The sequence below is a fragment of the Cricetulus griseus genome, assembly GCF_003668045.3.
Source record: "Cricetulus griseus strain 17A/GY chromosome 1 unlocalized genomic scaffold, alternate assembly CriGri-PICRH-1.0 chr1_1, whole genome shotgun sequence".
NCBI classification, from domain to species: Eukaryota; Metazoa; Chordata; class Mammalia; order Rodentia; family Cricetidae; genus Cricetulus; species Cricetulus griseus.
In genome coordinates, this window is record NW_023276807.1 from 99,021,640 (window position 1) to 99,040,681 (window position 19,042).

Consider the following 19,042-nt stretch of genomic DNA (forward strand, 5'->3'; position numbering starts at 1 on the left):
TGTGTTAAAAGGCTGAGACAGGAGGATTGCAGCTTGGGACACATTGTTAAACCCTATCTAAAGTATCAGAAGTGGGCCCAGAATAGTTTTGTTTCTGCCTGAGCAGGAGAGGGCTGGTAGAGACACTAAAAACCCCTGGTGTCAAAGAATATTTTCATGTAGAACACCCCCAGGTTTGACTTCTACCCTTCACCCTGGTCGTTTCAGCAGCCCCAGCCAGCCCAGCCCCAGGTGCCAGCTGGTTATGGACTTGTCATCTGAGCCCAGGCATAGCCGATGGTTTTGTGGGCTATTTTTAAGTTCAGCTCCTTGGACTACACCCCACCCCCTGTTCTACTACTGGTTGCCTGCCTCTGCCTGCAGCTCTTGGAATGCTGATTGGCAGTTAGGGCTGGGGTGGGGGCTGGTAAAACTGTTATAAAGCTGAAAAGGTTAAGCTAGCAGCTGTCACCTGGAGTGCCTGTGTCCCCTACCATCATGGCCACCCACCGCCTAGTAATAGTTCGCCATGGTGAGAGCTCGTGGAACCAAGAGAACCGTTTCTGTGGCTGGTTTGATGCAGAACTGAGTGAGAAGGGGATTGAGGAGGCCAAGCGTGGGGGCAGTGCCATCAAAGATGCCAAAATGGAGTTTGACATCTGCTATACATCGGTGCTGAAGCGAGCTATCCGAACCCTTTGGACCATCCTGGATGTTACGGACCAAATGTGGCTGCCTGTGGTGCGTACCTGGCGCCTCAATGAGAGGCACTATGGGGGCCTCACAGGCCTCAATAAGGCCGAGACAGCTGCAAAGCACGGAGAGGAGCAGGTGAAGATCTGGAGGCGTTCCTTTGACACCCCGCCACCCCCCATGGATGAGAAACACCCTTACTACACTTCCATCAGCAAGGTGGGCCAGGTGCTGGGAAGCTGTAAGGCTGGGAGCCTGGGAGGGAGGGCTACTCAGGGAGCAAACACAAGTCCCTATGCCCTTGTCCCCAGGACCGGCGTTATGTGGACTTGAAGCCTGAAGAGCTGCCTGCCTGTGAGAGCCTCAAAGACACCATTGCCCGGGCTCTGCCCTTCTGGAATGAGGAGATTGCACCTAAGATTAAGGCTGGCAAAAGAGTGCTTATTGCTGCCCATGGAAACAGTCTTCGAGGCATTGTGAAGCATCTACAAGGTGAGGCCCACCTTCAGGAGAAACATGAGATCAAAGTCAGCAAGGGAGACAACCATGACTTGCTTCAGATATTTACATACATGAGGGTTTCAAAAGTAGACTGAGGTTAAGAGTTGAGAAATACTCCCCCCCACCCCCATTTCCAGCATGCACTGGGCTATGGCAAAGTTGGTGAGTTTGGTCTGCATAGCACAGCTGAGCCACCCCACAGGAGCTGAGTAGGCTTGAGGCACCCACAGGGGAAAAGGACCAGAGCTCTGTGTATTCAGCCTCAAATGCTGGCTTCCTTCTGGACTCTGGACAAGTCATTTGAGTTGCTACAGAACTCTTGTCATCTCTCCTAGTGCTGCCTTTTTCCTTCTTTTCTTCTCAAGGTATGTAGTCTCTATGTAACAAGGCCTTGCATTTGAGGTCCTTTGGTCTCAGATGTAGGCTACAACGAGCAGCCCGCCCACCTGCACAAAGCTAAACCATTGTTGTCTGCCTTCCAAAGCTTTAGGGAAAAAGCAGCCTGAGTGCAGAGCTATGGAGCTACTCGACCTATTCAAGGGGTTCCTATTCAAGAGCAAGGGCTGACAGATAGGCCTTGGGAGGGGGGTGGTATGTGGGCATAGGGAGGTTACCAATTATGGTCCCAGAAGTCTATATTAAGATTATGGATGACCTTTAGGCTTGCTGGGATCCTAAGAAGGGAGTGGGGTGTGGCCCATTTCTCCAGCTCCTGGGTACTAATGCACATATGTGCAACATGAGGGTGACACCTCTGCCCCTCCTCCCTGGGCTGGGTTCTGGGAGTACCAGGGTACTCCTGCTTGGTAGGGTTGGGGTGATGGCAACAGTAAAGGTTGAACTGCTATTCCAGGCCAGGGCTGCAGAAGCAGACAGGGTCAGGTTTCCTGTTCCTCTACTGCTTACAATTTAGAACCTCTAGAAACCAAATGACGCTGTTCTTCCCAACCCTCTTTAGTCTGGCCAACTACCCGGGGTTGAGAGCATGTGTGGCACCACTCAGGTCATAGCTATTCATGGGATATGTTCTTGTCTTGCTGCTGGATTATTTCAGTAAGCAGGTCTGCCCTGACTTTTAGGCACATTTCTGCGGCCTTGCTGTCAGGGATGGCTTAACTGGCAGCATCCCATACCAAAGGGCACACTGTATGAACTAAGTGGAAGGGGCTAAGAACACTGTTCCTCTCCTCCAGGGATGTCAGATCAAGCCATCATGGACCTGAACCTGCCCACAGGAATTCCCATCGTGTATGAGCTGGACCAGGAGCTGAAGCCTACCAAGCCCATGAAGTTCCTGGGAGATGAAGACACGGTTCGCAAGGCCATGGAAGCTGTTGCTGCCCAGGGCAAGGCAAAGTGAGGGTGGACAACAGCAATAAAGTTACTTCTGTGCAGCACTGATTTTAGCATGGCCAGCCTTGGTCTGCCCAGGTCAACTCATTAGTCATGATGGCTCCTAGGTTCGGGTTGCAGCTATCCCTAAGAGAACATTGATGGAGGCACAAGCCCAGTACCCATTTCTGGCTACTGGGGGCTAAATCAGGACTATGCACAACCTCTGCAGTGTGACCAATCCCCTATAGTGACCCTGCAGCTCTAGAGTCACTTTGGTTATTAGGGAGAAAAGCAATGTGACCTGGCTTTCTCCATGAGAAACAGGAAGTGTGACTCTTGACCAACTTCCTTCAGGGTAGCTTTCTGCTATCCTTGTGACCTCTTAAATGGCATGCTAAATGTATCTCCCAGCCAGGGCAAGCCTATCAAACTAAGCCTGCAACAGCTTAAGCTCATTGGGCCTCCATGGCCTGCTGTCATCACCATAAAGCCTAAAAGAAGGGAGAAATGGGGAGAAGTAGTAGGCTTGACCACAGCCTGAGGCCAGCGGTTTCTCCTGTGCACTTCCACTCCAGGCCGCCATCTGGGAGTCAAGGATGTCCACCCAGTATCTCCAGGCAAATAAGTGCTGGACCATGTTGTAGAGACTCCTGGAGGCAACTGTACAACAGTGGCCTCTTCTAGAACTGAAATGTAGGAAGGCTCCAACATCAGTCACATCTTACAATTTATACACCCTGCTCCCTCTTTTGGAGACCAAGTCTCTGTAGCTCTGGCTGTCCAAGAACTATAAAGACCAGGCTGGCCTTAGGGCCTTGAACTCATGGAGATCCACCTGCCCATCTCCTGCGTGCATACACCACCATGCCTGGCTCATTTATACTTCTTACAGGAGGCTAAAGAGTCAGTCTGTCTGAGGCACATATGTGTAAACACACATGTGCATACTGGGGTACAATGAAGATAGAGTCCCCTCCCTGGTTGGGGTTTCTTCCATATGGGAGCATTTAGATCAGAAGTAGGGAGGTGAGCTGTGGAATTCACTGCAGTTCTTAGACTATTTATCACACACAGATTCGTGGAGGCAGCAGACATTGAGTTAGTCACACGATTCATGTCTTGTCTTGATTTTTCACATTCCCAGAGATGGGAGCTTGGCCATCCCATCCTTCTTCCCACAGCACAGACATGGGGACAGAAATGAAGTGAGGTAGGGAAGCCCCTAGTAAGAAAACCTCCCTGCTGTCAAAACCATCATGGTCTATTTTGACTTTGGTCAAGATTTCGCTAAAAGCAATTCTCTTAAGTTCATGATTCCCAAGGGCCTTTCTAAATAGATGCAAACAACCACCCCATAGAAACCACACAGAGAAAGAGGCAAATGAAGACTCTGGACCCAGATGTCCCTGCTTTGACCTCAGCTTCTCATGGCTGCCGTCTTTAGACAGAGATCACCCAGGAGCTGGCCACAGGTTAAGCTTGGCTCAACATGCCATTCCCATTGGGGTCAAGTGTGAGTCTAGTAGGAGGTCCTGGAGGCTGTGGTAAGCATTTGGGGGAGGAGCAGGGTTCTGCTACATCTGGGGTAACAGAGCACTCAAGGCAGAGGGAGCCTTGTCCTCATTGAAGTTACATTCCTGGAAGAGTGCCAAAAATTAACTCTTAGGCCTCTTTTCAGAACAAGGAAGCTACTTCCAGTGGAGAAGGAAGACAGGCCTCAGCCTCACTCGATGAGCTCCACGTAGTTGGCAGGAAACATGCCAAAGTGGCCATCAGGCCCATAGCCACGCCACCAGCCTTCATCAATCACCTCGATGCCCGTGATTAGGTTTTCAGGATCAAAGGAGATCTCTGTGTCGTCAGCTGCAGGAAGGAAAGATGAAGGATGGCATCTTGGTTGCCTGTTGCAACCCTCACCTGACCCCAGGGAGCCCAGCCTTTTCTCCTCAGAGGCCTGCTTCCTACTCAAAAACAGCCACCGCCATCCAGCCTGATGGCACCAATGTGACTGTAACTTCAGTGGCCACCACTTCTCAAGGCACAGCTTCCTACAGAGCACTCCTGTAAAAGGTAGTGTCGTGTCCCGTGTCTTCCCCCCCCTCCACCCCCCACAAAGGCTGGGAGCCAATAACCAGGCTTCACTTCTCTGATCAGACTGGGGAGGTCTACAGTAAGGATGGCTATAGGGATTCCTGCCAGTGGATGGTGGGCAGCTTACTGGAGGCACAGTGCTCTTCAGGACAGACAGTCCAAGGCCATGGGCATTCCTACTCCAGAGGGTCTTCCACCTCATATCTTTTCTTCCAGACACCCTCTGGGACTAATCCCCAGATTAGGAAAGATCCTATACACATTCTTGTTCCCTAATCACAGGATGTGAGACCTGTTACGGTCAGCAGGGGAAATCTTACCTGCCTGGTAGTCGTACAAGGCCCGGGCGCACAACCCTTGCCCACTGAGGTCCTGGCCCTGCACGTAGTTGTCAATGTGTATGGAGCCAGCCCCTTGCTGCTGTACCTGTCAGAGGGAGAAAGATGGCATTACCCCAAACTCAGCCTTGACCTGAGTCTCAGATTAAGCTGGGAGGTGGGACAAGGGCACAGAATACAGGAGGGCCCTTTGGGGCCAGGGGCTATTACTGCCTGGTACACTTGCAGCACGGCTCTCATCTCAAAGGGAGCACACAAATCCCTCCAGCCTTGGACTACAAGGAGCTCTTGACATCTACCATCAATCACACAGGAGCACTGGCCCACACAACCTAAAGCACAGCATGGTTCCCAGGCAATTGAGTACACTCGCTGGTAGGCTTCTTGCCTACCATGCTCAAGGCCGAGGAGTCTATCATCCACACTACAAAACAAAACTATGCTGTGCGTGGTGGCAATCCATGTACTCAGGAAGGCTGTGTCAAGAGATCTCCAGCTGAAGGTTACACAGTGAGATCCTGTCTTTGAAAAGCAGCAAAGGGAAGCTAGGTAGTGGTGGCACACGCCTTTAATCTCAGCACTTGGGAGGCAAAGGCAGGCAGATCTGAGTTTGAGGTCAACCTGGTCTATAGAGAGTGTTTCAGGACAGCCAAAGCTACACAGAGGAACCCTGTCTCAAACCCTGCCCCCCAAAAAGGGAGGGGGGGGACTGAAGAAATGGTTTAGCGGTTAAGAGCACTGGCTGCTCTTGTAGAGAATCCAGGTTTGGGTTCTCAGAACCCACATGGCAGCTCACAACTGTCTGTAATTCTACTTCCAGGGGGATCTGATGCTTTCTTCTGGCCTGTACGGGCATTACACACACATATGTATGCAGGCCTAATACTCACAAGCATAAAATAAAAACAAATAAACAGAAAAAAAATAAACACCCAGTACCCTAAAATGTGCCACAGAAAACTCAGGTCTATGTCCAACCCCTTGGCCGGGAACCCACCAGTGGAGGTTCCTCGTACAGGGTGTCCTGCTCTGGGGGTTCTTCATATGTGGGTTCTTCTTCTGTCTGGGCTGAAGACAGAGTGCTAGGTGTTGGCTCCTCACACACACCTGTTGCAAAGGACACAACAAGATGTGATATTCTTCCTACAGAAGTCCCCTTCTCAGTCATCATTCCCCTCCAGGGCTGTACAAGGTTACAAGAGTCTTGCCTGCTCCTGATCTTGAGACAGTGGGAGTTGGCTCTCTGCCATAGGAGACTTCTGGTTGAGTGAGCTGCTTTTGCAGGAAGGGGCTCCTCAGCTTGCCTAACAAACCAGAAAACACCATATGCATTATATTACTTCAGATACAACACCTACAGTCTATACACCTGCCTAGGTGTATCTGAAGTAGGTCCCTGGCTAGCACAGGTAAAGAACCCAGGGTTTGGGGCTGTGTGGTAAATCTGTGGGCAGTAGAGTCCTGTTGTCCTTTAAGGGTCACAGTAGTATAGGATGGTCACTAATTCAGGGCAAAAGGCCACCTGGATTCTGGGTGGCTCTCCTTACTCATTTAATACACACATGCCTTGGAGGCTCCTGCATGGGACTCTAGGCTTCCCCTCAGTCCACTCTATTTTGTGGCCAGGCCCAGAGGAAGTCTCACCTGGCTGAGAGCTGGAGACAGAGGTGGTGGACATAGCCCTTTCCTTCTGCTTGAAAATCTCTCGTGGGTGTGGGGCCTGCTGGCCCGCAGACTCCTGGGAGAAGGACAGAAGCATGCTTTGACCCCAGCATGACTGAGAACCCAAAGGCTTCTCACCTGACTATGCCCGCCTCACAAGCAGACCCTCAAAGCAGTGATAAGGGTGTGTAGGATGCATTAAGAGTGGGGACTAGGAAGTTGAGGAGCTGACAGGGCCTCTCTCAAGACGGGGCTTCGAGCCATGCCAAAAGCTCTGTCCTGGCTTTCCCCCCACTGTTTCTCTAAGGTGCACAGATGTGCCTCAGGTTGACTGTAGGTAGAGGTCTGGGCTAAGGCTCGATCCTGGAACAAGGATTTCACCAAGTGGCCAAGACAGAGCCAAACCAGCAAGTTCCCAGGTCTGTGAATTGATTCCCCAAACTCACCCATTCCTGTCTGCTCCTTGAAACCACTTCTTGCTCCTGCTCACACGTTCTGCTGGAAGGGCCAAGATAGGAGAGCTGAGGCTCATCAATAGCAGCTCCTTATGCTGTTCCCTCAATGTTCCTGCCTCTCAGAACAGATATTTGGGGACAGCCATAACCCCTTGACCTAGTGGGCTAACCTTGGGGGTCCAGATGGTCTGTGCTGTTCCTGGTAGCGCTGCTCTCGGCGGGCAGCCTCCTGCAGCTCTCGCTCACGACGCTCCTCCTCCAGCCGCTGCCGCTCCTCTTCAGCCCGGCGCTTCTCCTCCAGTCGGCGGTTCTCCTCTTCCTTCTGCAGAGGGAACTATGCATTCAGCCAAGTACAGCACCCTTCGCCTCAAATCCTGCCAGGGACTGGGTCCCTAAAGGGCCATGGTCAAAGCAGGGACACTATAGCCCCTCATGCACTGTGACTTAACTCACACATGCCTTCGGGTCAACTAGCTGTAAAGGATAATGCCCAGAAGGGTACCTGTCAGTGTGTCCATCCCGACGACTACAGCACTCACCTCAGCTTTGGCCCAGAAGCTATCTTTGCCAACCCTCTTGATCTCAGATATGGCGTTAGTCTTCTGGTACACAGAGCCCTAGAAAGGACATAGCACACACTAGAGGTCTAACCCCATGTGGAAGGTCAGGCATGCAATGGGGCAGGGTAAAGGGAATTTGCCAGCTCTAGAATGCAAGTGAAACCTACTGGGACTGCACCTGGTAGGCTCAGGGGAGTCTGGCCTACCACCCACAAGGAGATACACCAAGAAGTTCAGAAAAATGTCTAGGATCTGGGTGTGGTAGTATATACACACCTGTAATCCCAGGACCCGGGAGGCTGAGGCAGAAGGATCTTGAGTTCCAGGCTAGCCTGGCCTACAGAGCAAGGGCCTCTCTTAAAAACAAAACAAAACAAACAAGGGTTGGAAAGATGGCCCAGCTGCTAAGAGCACTTACTGCTGTTGCAGAGGACCAGCACCCACATGGAACAGCTTGTCTGGAACTCTAGTTCCAGAGGATCTGGTGACCCTTTCTGGCCTCTGCAGGCACCATACACATGTAGTGCACAGACATAAATACAGGCAAAAACACCCATACACATTACACATAAAAAAAAAGATAAAATACGCCTTTAAAAAAAAAAACAACAAAAGCCCAGGAGACCACCCCAGTAAGGGTATGGCATCCTGAAAACACAGGGTATATGTCCATGTACATGTGTGTTTATGGTGGCAACTGGTCCTAACTGATGGAGACAGGAAAGGATTTTTATTCCAGATTCCTGGCAGTTCTAAAGTAAGCTGCTCCTCAGACTGCTAAAAGCATCCTAAAGAATCACCATGGATTTCAATTGTATGACTAATAAGTGGTTTGCAGCCATGAGCTCCACATGATGCCAGAGCCACAAGCCTGTGTGGTTTCAGACTTTGCAATAAAGCCACCAGAAGTTCTCCACAATGGCTACTACCAGGGACCATCTAAGTCACACTGACACTGTAGCTCTTGGGGTTATTAGACTATCACAGCTGTAGACAGTTGCTGAAGAGCCTCTGCCACAAGCTGGCCCTAGAATAGCCAAACCAGTAGAGTTGGTGCCCATCAGGGCTTAGGATTACCATCTAAAGATGCCAAGCAGAAGGAATTAGTTATCCAGACACTAGAAACTACATTTCTGGTCCCCTGCTCTCACTCATGAACAAAGGTCTGTGTCAGGGCAGTACTCACCACTGGGGCCTGAGGCCCAGTATCCTGGAAGCAGCTGCTTTCCCTATGGAAGCTGTAGTTAGCTCCAGAGGCCTTGGCAACCTTTTCCATGATGCACTCAGGCTCCACATCCTCCTCAGCCCGTGCATTGATGGTCACATGGGCACCCTAAAACAGAAACAGCACTTCAAATATAAGCTTTGCAAGCTTAGGAGAGGACAGGCCAAATGCTTATCTGTCCAATATAGCAAAAGCCAGCACTGCACACAAGACTAATGTCAGAAGACACCAAGGCCCAGCTCTCCCCGAGCCGTGGATGCTACACAGTTCCTATTGCAGTTCAACAGATGCTCAGGCACCTTCCATCTATTCAATGAAAGTTCACTGATTGCTTCCTGAGTAGCTGACCTGTGACCTCATTTACTGTTATTCTACTAATAAGCTTGGAAGCTCAATGAGTACTTGGGAACAGAGTACTCACCTAGCATGTGAGAATCTGGATTTAACCTCAGCACTGCAAAAATTTTTAAAAACTCAATTAAGGGGCTGGAGAGATGGCTTAGAGGTTAAGAGCACTGACTACTCTTCCGTAGGTCCTGAGTTCAATTCCCAGCAACCACATGGTGGCTCACAACCATCCGTTATGAGACCTGGTACCCTCTTCTGGTATGCAGATATACATGGAAGCAGAATGTTGTATATGTAATAAATAAATAAAAAATCTTAAAAAAAAAAAAAAACACACAACTCAATTAAAAGCTTCCACACCAGATGGAAGAACTAAGGCATGTCTAAATACACACTGGCAGAAACAGAAATCAGCCTCAAACCTCCTTGCCAGGAACCAAAGAAATGCAAAAGTCAGCTGACAACTGAATTATAAATTGCAATAGAAATGTCTCTGTAATTGGGAAAAATTGCAGCTGTAGGATGAGTGACAGGGTTTCTTGTATAAACGGGCAGGAAAGGAATGACTACATCAGAGGGATACATGGGGCAGGAGCACCAGCAGCTGTTCCTTCAAGTCTTTCTGCTGCTGCTTAACTCTTCCCTCTTGTTTTAGTTGTATGAGACAACGTCTCACTAGGCAGCACTAGATGCCTGCCTCAGCCTCCTGAGTGCTGGGAATCATTATGCCAGAGCTCAGCCCTGCCCACTGGAGCCAGGCAGAGGATGCTCTGCCCACATCCTGCTGGCAGCCAGAACATTAGTCATGGTCCTGCCCTTACTCCAGCTCTCTTTCAGTTCACCTGTACTCAGGAATCTAGAGTACTGGATCCTGCAAGACCCCTTGCAGGGCTTGGCTCAGCCCTCACCTTCAGGAAGTTGGCCATGGTGCTGACGTGGTTGGCGCATGCTCCCTTTCGCACATCATTCACACCCTCGCCTGTCTGAAACACAAGCACAGATAGCATGACCCAGGCCTCCTCCAAAGCCACTTCCTGGCCCACAATTCCCAGGAATCCAACAGTTTCCCTATGTCTCCTAAAGGACACTTCCTCCTCCCCATCCCGGTCAAACCCAAAGCCGTTCTCCCAAATGAGTCATATAGATGAGCTCAGTCCTCATACTTTCCAGGGAGCTCAGGATTTTCTCTGAGAAGCATGGCTGCTGGCTTCCTAAGTGGGGGCATTCTCAAACATCCCTGGTCCCCAACTAGGGGAACCTATTCTATTGGTGCTCCTATCTCTATACTCCCAAGGCTCCTGAACACTATCGCAGGCCCTCTGCCCCATCAGAGCCATCAGAGGGCGGGGATTTTCGTGTAATAATTTCTACTCCATTCTGTAGGAATCACTAGGAGGTTAGAGGGTAAATGCCAGGCAAAGCCATTTATTCCTTGGTTCACAATGAATGGTCGATCTACTCTGGTCACTCACCCATTTTTAACTAAGGGTCTGTTGAGCTACTGAGTGGTGTGGTAACATACTCTGTTGCCAAGGTTAAGTCAATGGAAAGGAGACAAGGGACTTCTCCAATGACATTACAGGAGATCGATCCACATACCCAATTGATGAGGACAAACTTGGGCAGGCCGGAGTTGGGGTCCTTCACCCTGCAGAAGGCGTACATCACCTTCCCGCTGTTGAGCTCCTCCACCAGCTCCTCCAGACCTCCCTCTGCAGAGTCACAGGAAGGCTCAGAGGCAGCCTACACCCTGCCCGCCAGTGCTCACCCAACCTGCCTGAGAATCACTCCTGAGGATGAATATGCAGCTCAGCGGCAGACTGCCTGCCTAGCATACATCAGGTCCTGGGTTCAACCTCCAGTACCACAAAACAATAAGCAAATAAGTACACAAACAAATAACCAGGTTTGTGGGCCCCAACCCCTCTCAACTGACTTAGAAGAGCTGGTGAACCCAAGAATGTGCATTTCTGAAAGGCATGTTAGGTGCCCCCCGCCTTTTTACCCACAATAGTTTGTTTTTTTTTTTAAAAACCACTTCTCCAAAACTGAGAAAGAAATTAGAAATTTTTTAAAAAGTCATTTTTACTATATTTACCTTTTTTTCTGTCTTTTTTGTTTTTGAGACAGGTCTCTCTATATAGACCTAGTTGTCCTGGAACTGTAGACCAGGCTGGCCTCATACTCACAGAGATCCACCCATTTGCCTCTGTCTCCTTAGTGCTGGGGTCATAGGTGTGCGTCACTATACCTGCACACCACCAGACTTCCGAATGAAAGATCTCTATGACAATTTTACCAAGGAAGGCCTGGGACAATAGGCCTGCTAATGTTCCCGTGTCATAAACTACATGTCCACTCAGACTGCAGGGTCACCGGACTCAGACCTTTTGGAACACTCCAAAGATAAACAATTAGTTAAAACTCTCACAGTATTGGCTGGGGTCAGGATGAGCTGCCCTAAGCCATTCTCCCTGACACTGTGCTTCAATCTCTAAACTCCCCAGCTCACAGTAGGAGCTGGCTCAGGCATTTCAGCTACAGGGCTCCACAGAAGCCAGGGCAGTCAGCATTCTGATGGGCAGCACAGAGTCCTGCTCTGTACCAGCAGAGAGCTCCAACTGCTGATATCCACAACTCTCAGGCACCTACAGTGTCACGTGAGATGGCCAATTAGTGGCGATTCTAGAAAGAGGGTGCATCAGCAAGAACAGCTCACAGTGGAAAGGGACTTTTCGATCAATAGTAACTAAAACCACACTCCCATTTGCCAGAGCAGAATGTGTGTTGCAGACACTCACTTGGAGCTGGGAGTAGAGAGTGGTCAGCTAGGCCCCAAGGACAGTCATACTTGCCTTGAGCATGGGAGAGTCAAGGGTTTCAGCTGACAGGTATGTCTTACACCTCAGGCATCTCTGGCTTAGCTGACTTGCCCGGTTCTCCCAGCAGTGGCCAAAAGGTGTTATTTCTGCAGACACTTAGACCACCAAATCAAGGTCCTCGTGACCACTTGCAGTAACACTGCCGATCCCTCAGGCCCTTGCATGTAGTTGCCCAAGAACAGGGCAGGACAGAATCAAAGAATACATATGTGGGCTTTCACTGCACCAGCTTGAAGACTGGCAGTGCCCTGAACAAGTGCTGCCCGTGAGCGGGAGGGCGGGCTGATTCTTAAGACAGCAGCACTGCCCTGGTCCAACCAAGGACAGCCAAAGAAGAATGTTTTCATTAACAAACTTATGAAATGCATCAGTGTGTCATGGCTGACATGGCTGGCCCTGGTCTTACTTGATGCTTGTCCACAATCAGATTAGAAATAGCCCTTAATGGAGCTAACTTGGTAAAAGGTCTGCAGGAAAGCTCAACTGGGAGAAGGGTCATTGTAGCTGAGCTGGAGAAAGGAGATGCCTGTGTGCCTGACTCCCCTTTCTGCAGGGCTAGTCACATCCTCTCCCCTTTGTGTATCTCACTCTCTTCTTTTCTGGTGCTGAGGGCCGGTTTGGGTTCATACTCACCCCCTGTACCAGCCACACGGATATCATTGCTGTTGCCTTCATAGGTAAAAAGAGCCCTGAAAGGAAACACAAGGAGGCTAAGCGGCCAGCACCCAGGGCTCTATGTGCCTTCACTGTACCTACCATGGCAGGCACAGGTTCCACTGTGCCCTGTTCCACCTTGCCTGGTAGGAGCTCAACAGGCTACTTTGAGGCTAGCTAGCCATGGGACTCCCTATAGGAGAAAGCCATGGAGATTGGGGAAGGACATACATACATACATACATACATACATACATACACACACACACACACACACACACACACACACACCTATTTAGAGAAAGATTAGAGAAAGATACAAGCTGCAGAGTTGTGTGTTCTTTCTACATACTCATGAAAGACTCAGCTGGCTTGTAGGCACATAAATTGCAAAAGGCAAAATATGTCCACATATTCCTGAACCCAAATACCTAAAGGAGAAGCAGGAAGGAGAAAGATGCATTGGGTACTCCCGAGTGTATCAGACCTGCTTCTATAGCAGAAGATCTTCCTATCTTGAGACTCTCCTGGCAAACATGTACTTTACCAGGCATATATAGCAACAGAAAACAGACAATGAAATATCGAGTTCCAGTTAAGACCACAGGTCCAAGCTGGGTGGTGGTGGTGCACGCCTTTAATCCCAGCAATCAGGAGGCAGGGGCAGGTGGATCTCTGTGAGTTCAAGCCAGTCTGGTCTACAGAGTGAGTTCCAGGCCAGCCAGGCTGCACAGAGAAACCCTGTCTCGAAAAACAAAGGCATCTAATGGACAATTGCCCGTAGGCATGTTTTCCATATAGCAGAACCTTAAGTTGACCAAGCTGGGTGTGTAGAACTATGCATAACACTCTGTAGATGATTTTAGCTTATAAACTTGCTCTCTAGAAGCAGTGAGGAAATATGGTGAATGTGTTTAGCCCGGGCTATGGAAGTCAGCTGACCAGAATGAAGGTTACTAAAGAAGAGCAATCCTGAAGAGGTGTTCTCCCACAAGCAAGCTGAGCCTAAGGGTCACAACGTGGGGCCCTGCCATTAGCATAAGTCTTGCACCAACACTAACAACCCCAGCAGAGGCAACAGTCATGAGGTACAGGGACTGACCCAGGAGACAGCAAATCTGTCCGTTGTCACTCAGCCAGAGGCAGGTAGACAGAAGCTCCAGACTAAGTTCCAAGTGGTCATCACTGCCACAAGTACATGTCCTGAGAGTCAGTGAGACAGACTCAGCAGGCAGGGCTGCAGACAGGAGGTAACCAGGAAGGAGTTGCTGCTTTCTAGAACAGAGGACCCCCCAGAGCAAAGACCCCAGCTAACAAGGACAATGACTTGGGAGGCACATTTAATATTTAGCCTGAATTGGTAGATCTCTCTGGAAGAAACAAGTCCCTTCCTCTTAGTGATGAACCCTGGCTGTCAGGACAGGGGGACTGGAAGAAGCAGCAGAGGACAGATGGATGGGATCTAGCAGCAAAGAAAACCTGCTTGGTGTCTAGAGCTTGACCTCCAACCTCACCTCACTTTCTCCTGTGTTCTATTCAAAACTACCTTCAGGAAGGTTTTTCAGTTCAAGCTAGGCACAGTGGCACATGCTTGGTAATCCCAGCACCAGAAGGCAGGGATGGATGGAGGCAGAGGCAGGTAGATCACAACTTCAAGGCCAGCCTAGATTCTGGCTCAAACAAAACAAAACAAAAACCTATTAAGACTGAGGAGGTAGCTCAGTTGACAAAGTGCTTTGCATGTTAGGCAAAGCATGAGGATCTGAGGTTCCTCTCTAGTCCCCATGAAAAAGCCAGGCACAGTGCTTATAACCCCTGCGCTGGGGAGGCAGACAGATGGAACCTGGAGCTTCCTGCCCACCCAGTCTAGCAAAACTAGTGAGAATGAGGTTGAATGACCCTCTCTCTCACTCAAAAAACAAACAAACAAACAAAACTAGGCTGGCCATTGGTAGCCCACACCTTTAATCCCAGCACTCAGGAAGTAGAGGCAGTGGGATCTCTGAGTTCTCTCTGAGTTCGAGGCCAGCCTGTCAACAGAGCGAGAGCCAGGATAGGCTCCAAAATTACAGAGAAACCCTGTCTTGAAAAACCAGTAACAAACAAACAAACAAACAACAAAACAAACAAACAAAAACTATCTGTAAATTCAGTTTTAGGGGACCCATGCTTTCTTATGGTTTCTGCAGGCACCAGGCATACACATGGTACACATACATGTAGACAAATACTCATACACAAAATAAATCTTAAAAAACATGTTAAGGTAAGGCAGAGAGTGACTGAGGAAGACTGACATTGACCTCTGACCTCCACACACATTCATATCCATTTGTACCTGTTAATGCATCTGCTAATGAACACATATACACAGCCCAAAATAAATTTTCTAGTTCAGAGGCTTTTTTTTTTTTTTTTTTTTTAACCACCAACAGAGTTCCACTCTTTTTTGAAATCAGTGTGAAGAAAGCATGATGAACTGGGCTTTGAACAGCAAGAAAGCACCTTAGCATCCAGCCATTCTCTGAATATGTGAACCGCTGACAAGACAGCAGCTATGAACAATCCCTGAAAGGTCCTCCCCTGGGATTCACCCCCCAACGGGAGAGGCAAACACACACCTAATGCTAACATACTGTCAGGGAGTGAAGTGTGTGCAGCGTGAAATAGGAAGCAGACGAGCACAGGTCACACCAAGCTCTTTGGGGAGGAAGCTGAAGCTAGACCACAACGGGCACGAAAGCTGTGGCTGTGGCCCACCAGCTCTGTGTGGAGCCCACTGTGACTACCAAATTGAAGACCCCCCTCTTTTCGACAGTCTATTTCTACATGGCTTCATCCATTTACCAGAAATATAACAATCAGGCACTAGGCACAGAAACAGGCCTACCCCATCACTTTAGGGGAAGAGATGAAGAACACACACACAGACACAGACACACACACACAACATCCTCCCTCCTTTCATGAAGGTTTCTAGCATGTGTGTTATTTATATCACAAGGAAGTGAAATGAAACTGGGAGAGTTTCAGAGAACCCCACACCTTCTTCCAGACTCTGAAAGCATCAGGCATACACATGGTCCACATATTAGGAACCCTGGAGGCCTCTCTGAGAAGACAACCTCAGTGTAGAGACATGAAGGATAAGAAGCCATCAAGATGATGATGTACAAGCATGTTCCATGCAGGGGAAGCAGTAAGACTGAAGGTTGTGATGAGGAACTAGCTTGCGATTTTGAGGAAGAGAAAGACTTTGGTACAAGGGGGGTCAACAGGTGTGGCCAGTGTAGTAAGCAGGAGGGGCAAGAGGTCTGGGCTTTATTCAAAGTGCAACAGGAAGCTACTGCAGTTATGGGCAGGGAAGTGAGATGGCTCAGATATGTTCTCAGCTAGCGAGTTGGGACCTGCCACACAATCTTGCTGAGTAACTACTGAGATGGCTATGGCAGTGAGGGTGGAGGCCTCGTTCAACTGGAGAGGCAGTCTGCAGTGCATCAGGAACCTGGGCAGTAACATGGCTGCCTGGGCAGATGAACACTGTATGAAGAAAAAGAAGGCTTTGCATCTTCAGAAGGGACAATGAATGAATGAGGCAAGACAATGCCAGACCAAAGTGGAGCAGATGATTCCAGGAAGGGCTCAATGAGCACTTGGGAGACAGAGGGAGGTGAGCTCAAGGCCAAACTGGTCTATACAGTGAGATCCAGGCCAGCCAGAGCTACAGAGTGAGGCTCTGTCTCAAAAGCAAGCATATAGCTAGCTCAAGGAAGCATGGGAGAAGGACACTGCTAGCTAGTCTGTGGGGTATCACTCCCAGAAATGGTTCTTGTGAAAACTGAAGGGCAGAAGATTGAGAATGCAAAGGGGCAGAAAAGGAGCGATCACAGGACCATGCAATAGGGAAGTCTCCATGGAAGACTCAACATGGGCAGACTCAGTATGATGCCCCTCAGTGCTGACCACAGGGCAGTGGCGATCTCACCAGGTGCAATTTGTACTCTCCAGTATTTGTTCACCTTAACCTGCCATACAACGTATTTCTCAGAAATATAAGCGCTAAAAACTGGCTAATGGAAACGATGTAAGCAGATAGGAAAGTGAAAGAGAATTACTATATATAGGTATGCAGAAAGCCGAAGGGGGAGGGGCTCAGCAGGGTCACTACTGAAACTCCAGATCCTAGATCACAGTACTGTAAAGCCCGAATAAATTGCAGGACGAAACCTAAACACTGACAGCCTAGCAGAGGATGTCCTGGGGTGGTGGGGGAAAGATGGAGCCTTTCTCAAACAGGTTGACAGCATCCCGTTTTCAGTCCCCTTCCTATAATTCAGAAATGTGATACAAGAGTACCAGGGACCCAGACCGCTGACATCCCTGGCTGCACCTTCAGTGTGAGCTCATGACCTCAACCCCACCGTCACACCGCTTTCAAGGTCTATTCCTGAATCAGGGTTTAAAAGACGAGGGCGCGGCTTCCGCCTTCTAAGGAGTTAGGGAGCTGCGCGGGACCCTTTTGTCCAGCAAAGTCCCAGACGGACAGCAATCAAAACCAGGCAGAAACCTTCAGGAGACCCCTAGGGCAGAACCGACCACTAAGCGGTGGGGGGAAGGACTGGGGGAACTCGCTGGGTCCCGCTGGGGGACAGCGGTGGCGAGGGCGGGGTAGCACCTCTTTAGGGCAGGGAAGGGGGCAGGTGATCCAGCAACACCACGGCCACGCCGCGCCCCCACCTTCCAGCTCCCGCGCCTCCCTGGACCCGCCTCGCTGCTTACCAGTCGGTCGGGGATTTCTCGGTGACCACGCGAACGTAGGCCTCCTGCAGCGCCGGCCCGTTCCGGCTCAGGTTCACCGCCATGGCACGCCCCACAGTCCCAGCTATGCTACAGCCTCAGCTTTCCACCGGCCTCCACTGGCGACCGGAAGCTCCGCCCCAGAGGCCGGAAGCCTCGCCTCCGAGGTGCCGAAACCGCGCCCATGAGGCCGGAAGTAGAAATAGAGACTATGAGAGCTAGTTTGCGGGTAAAATCGAGGTGTTGGTGAATTAGAATCCGAAAGAGGCGGCGGGGTCTTGTGTCCTCGTCCACAAAAGTCCCCAGGGCATGGCCTGGAGTCAGAGCACCTCGCTCGTTCTTTTCCCATTCTTGTATTAGTTATTTTGTTTGAGAGCAAGCTTAGATGCCCAAATCTCTCTCCAGACGTGTGCTCCCGTCTGGGCGCGGTGGCGCACTCCTTTAATCCCAGAACTCGGGAAGCAGAGGCAGGCGGATCTCTTAAATTAAAGCTAGCGTGGTGTATGTACGGAGCAAGTTCCAGAACAGCCTGGTGTACACCGAGAAACCCTGACTGGAGAAAAAAGAAAAGATAAAATTTAATCTGTGGTATCCTGCGTGGTGGCGCGCACCTGTGTCAGGAGACAGGCAGAAGCTTGAGTTCTGGTCGTCCTGGGCATCATCTAGATCTTAAAAAAAAAAAAAAAAAAAAAAAAAAAAAGGCTCGATAATGAAGAGAACCTACTTTGCGCTTCACCTCTATCTACTTCAAAAACAGTTGTCTGAACTTCCATATGATGAACCACAATCAGTGACTGTAAAATAAAATAAACCTTTTCTTCTATAAATTGCTTTTTGTCAGGTACTTTATTACAGCAAGAGAAATGATACTAAAAGTTACATTTAAAATGATGAAAGAACGGGGCTGGAAAGCCAGGTGTAGTGGTACATGCCTTTAACCCCAGCACTGGGGAGGCAGAGGCAAGCCACCATAGCGAGTTCCAGGATAGTCAGAGCTATGCAGAGAGACCCTGTCTCAAGGACAAAAAATAAAAAAAAATAAAAATAAAAAATAAGTGGTGTTGGTGGTGATGCTAGTGCTGCTGCTGCTGCTGCTGCTGCTGCTGCTGCAATAGCTTGGTAGTTAGGAGCACTGGTTGCTTTTCCAGGAACCAAGGTAACTCCAATCCTAAGGTACCCAATGCCCTCTTCTGATCTCTGCTGACACCAGGCATGGACATGGTGCACTTAAACTATCACACAAATACATAAAAGTAAGATGGGCATGATGGCACATGACTTTAATCCCGGGAGGCAAGTGGCAGGTAGATCTCTATGAGTTTGAGGCCAACCAGGTCTACACGGTGAGATCCTGACTACAGGTGAGACCCTGTCTCAAAAACAAACAAAACCCAAATCTTCCAAGAGAGGTAACATACCTTGTGTGTGTGGTACATGCAAATGGTTGGGGGGCGGGGAATGCATGAATACTTGTGTGCTTTGTGGAGACCAGAAGACAATGTCAAGTGTCCTGTTCTTTCAT

The 19,042-nt window shown here is 49.6% G+C and overlaps 2 protein-coding genes across 5 annotated transcripts; one reads left to right on the plus strand and one right to left on the minus strand.

Moving 5' to 3' along the window:
• The first annotated feature begins 464 nt into the window (after window positions 1-464).
• Pgam2 (phosphoglycerate mutase 2) lies at window positions 465-2,533 on the plus strand. The gene is made up of 3 exons (XM_027388202.2): window positions 465-891; window positions 984-1,164; window positions 2,367-2,533. The coding sequence occupies exons 1-3, from the start codon at window positions 478-480 to the stop codon at window positions 2,531-2,533; spliced, it is 762 nt and encodes a 253-aa protein (XP_027244003.1). The 5' UTR covers window positions 465-477.
• A 1,069-nt stretch (window positions 2,534-3,602) lies between these two features.
• Window positions 3,603-17,660, minus strand: Dbnl (drebrin like). Of its 4 annotated transcripts, none has more exons than XM_027388201.2 (13): window positions 17,503-17,660; window positions 12,703-12,758; window positions 10,787-10,899; window positions 10,096-10,170; window positions 8,801-8,947; window positions 7,594-7,671; window positions 7,225-7,376; window positions 7,046-7,094; window positions 6,582-6,675; window positions 6,146-6,241; window positions 5,935-6,044; window positions 4,920-5,025; window positions 3,603-4,371 (listed from the first exon to the last, which is right to left on the minus strand). In XM_027388201.2, exons 1-13 carry the CDS (start codon window positions 17,583-17,585, stop codon window positions 4,232-4,234), a joined length of 1,299 nt encoding a protein of 432 aa, XP_027244002.1. In that variant the 5' UTR covers window positions 17,586-17,660; the 3' UTR covers window positions 3,603-4,231. The 4 variants fall into 4 exon arrangements, with proteins under 4 accessions (XP_027244002.1, XP_027244001.1, XP_035308322.1 ...); XM_027388200.2 differs by having other exon boundaries at window positions 7,046-7,097; XM_035452431.1 differs by lacking the exon at window positions 10,787-10,899 and having other exon boundaries at window positions 7,046-7,097; window positions 17,503-17,659.
• Between the last annotated feature and the right edge of the window lie 1,382 nt (window positions 17,661-19,042).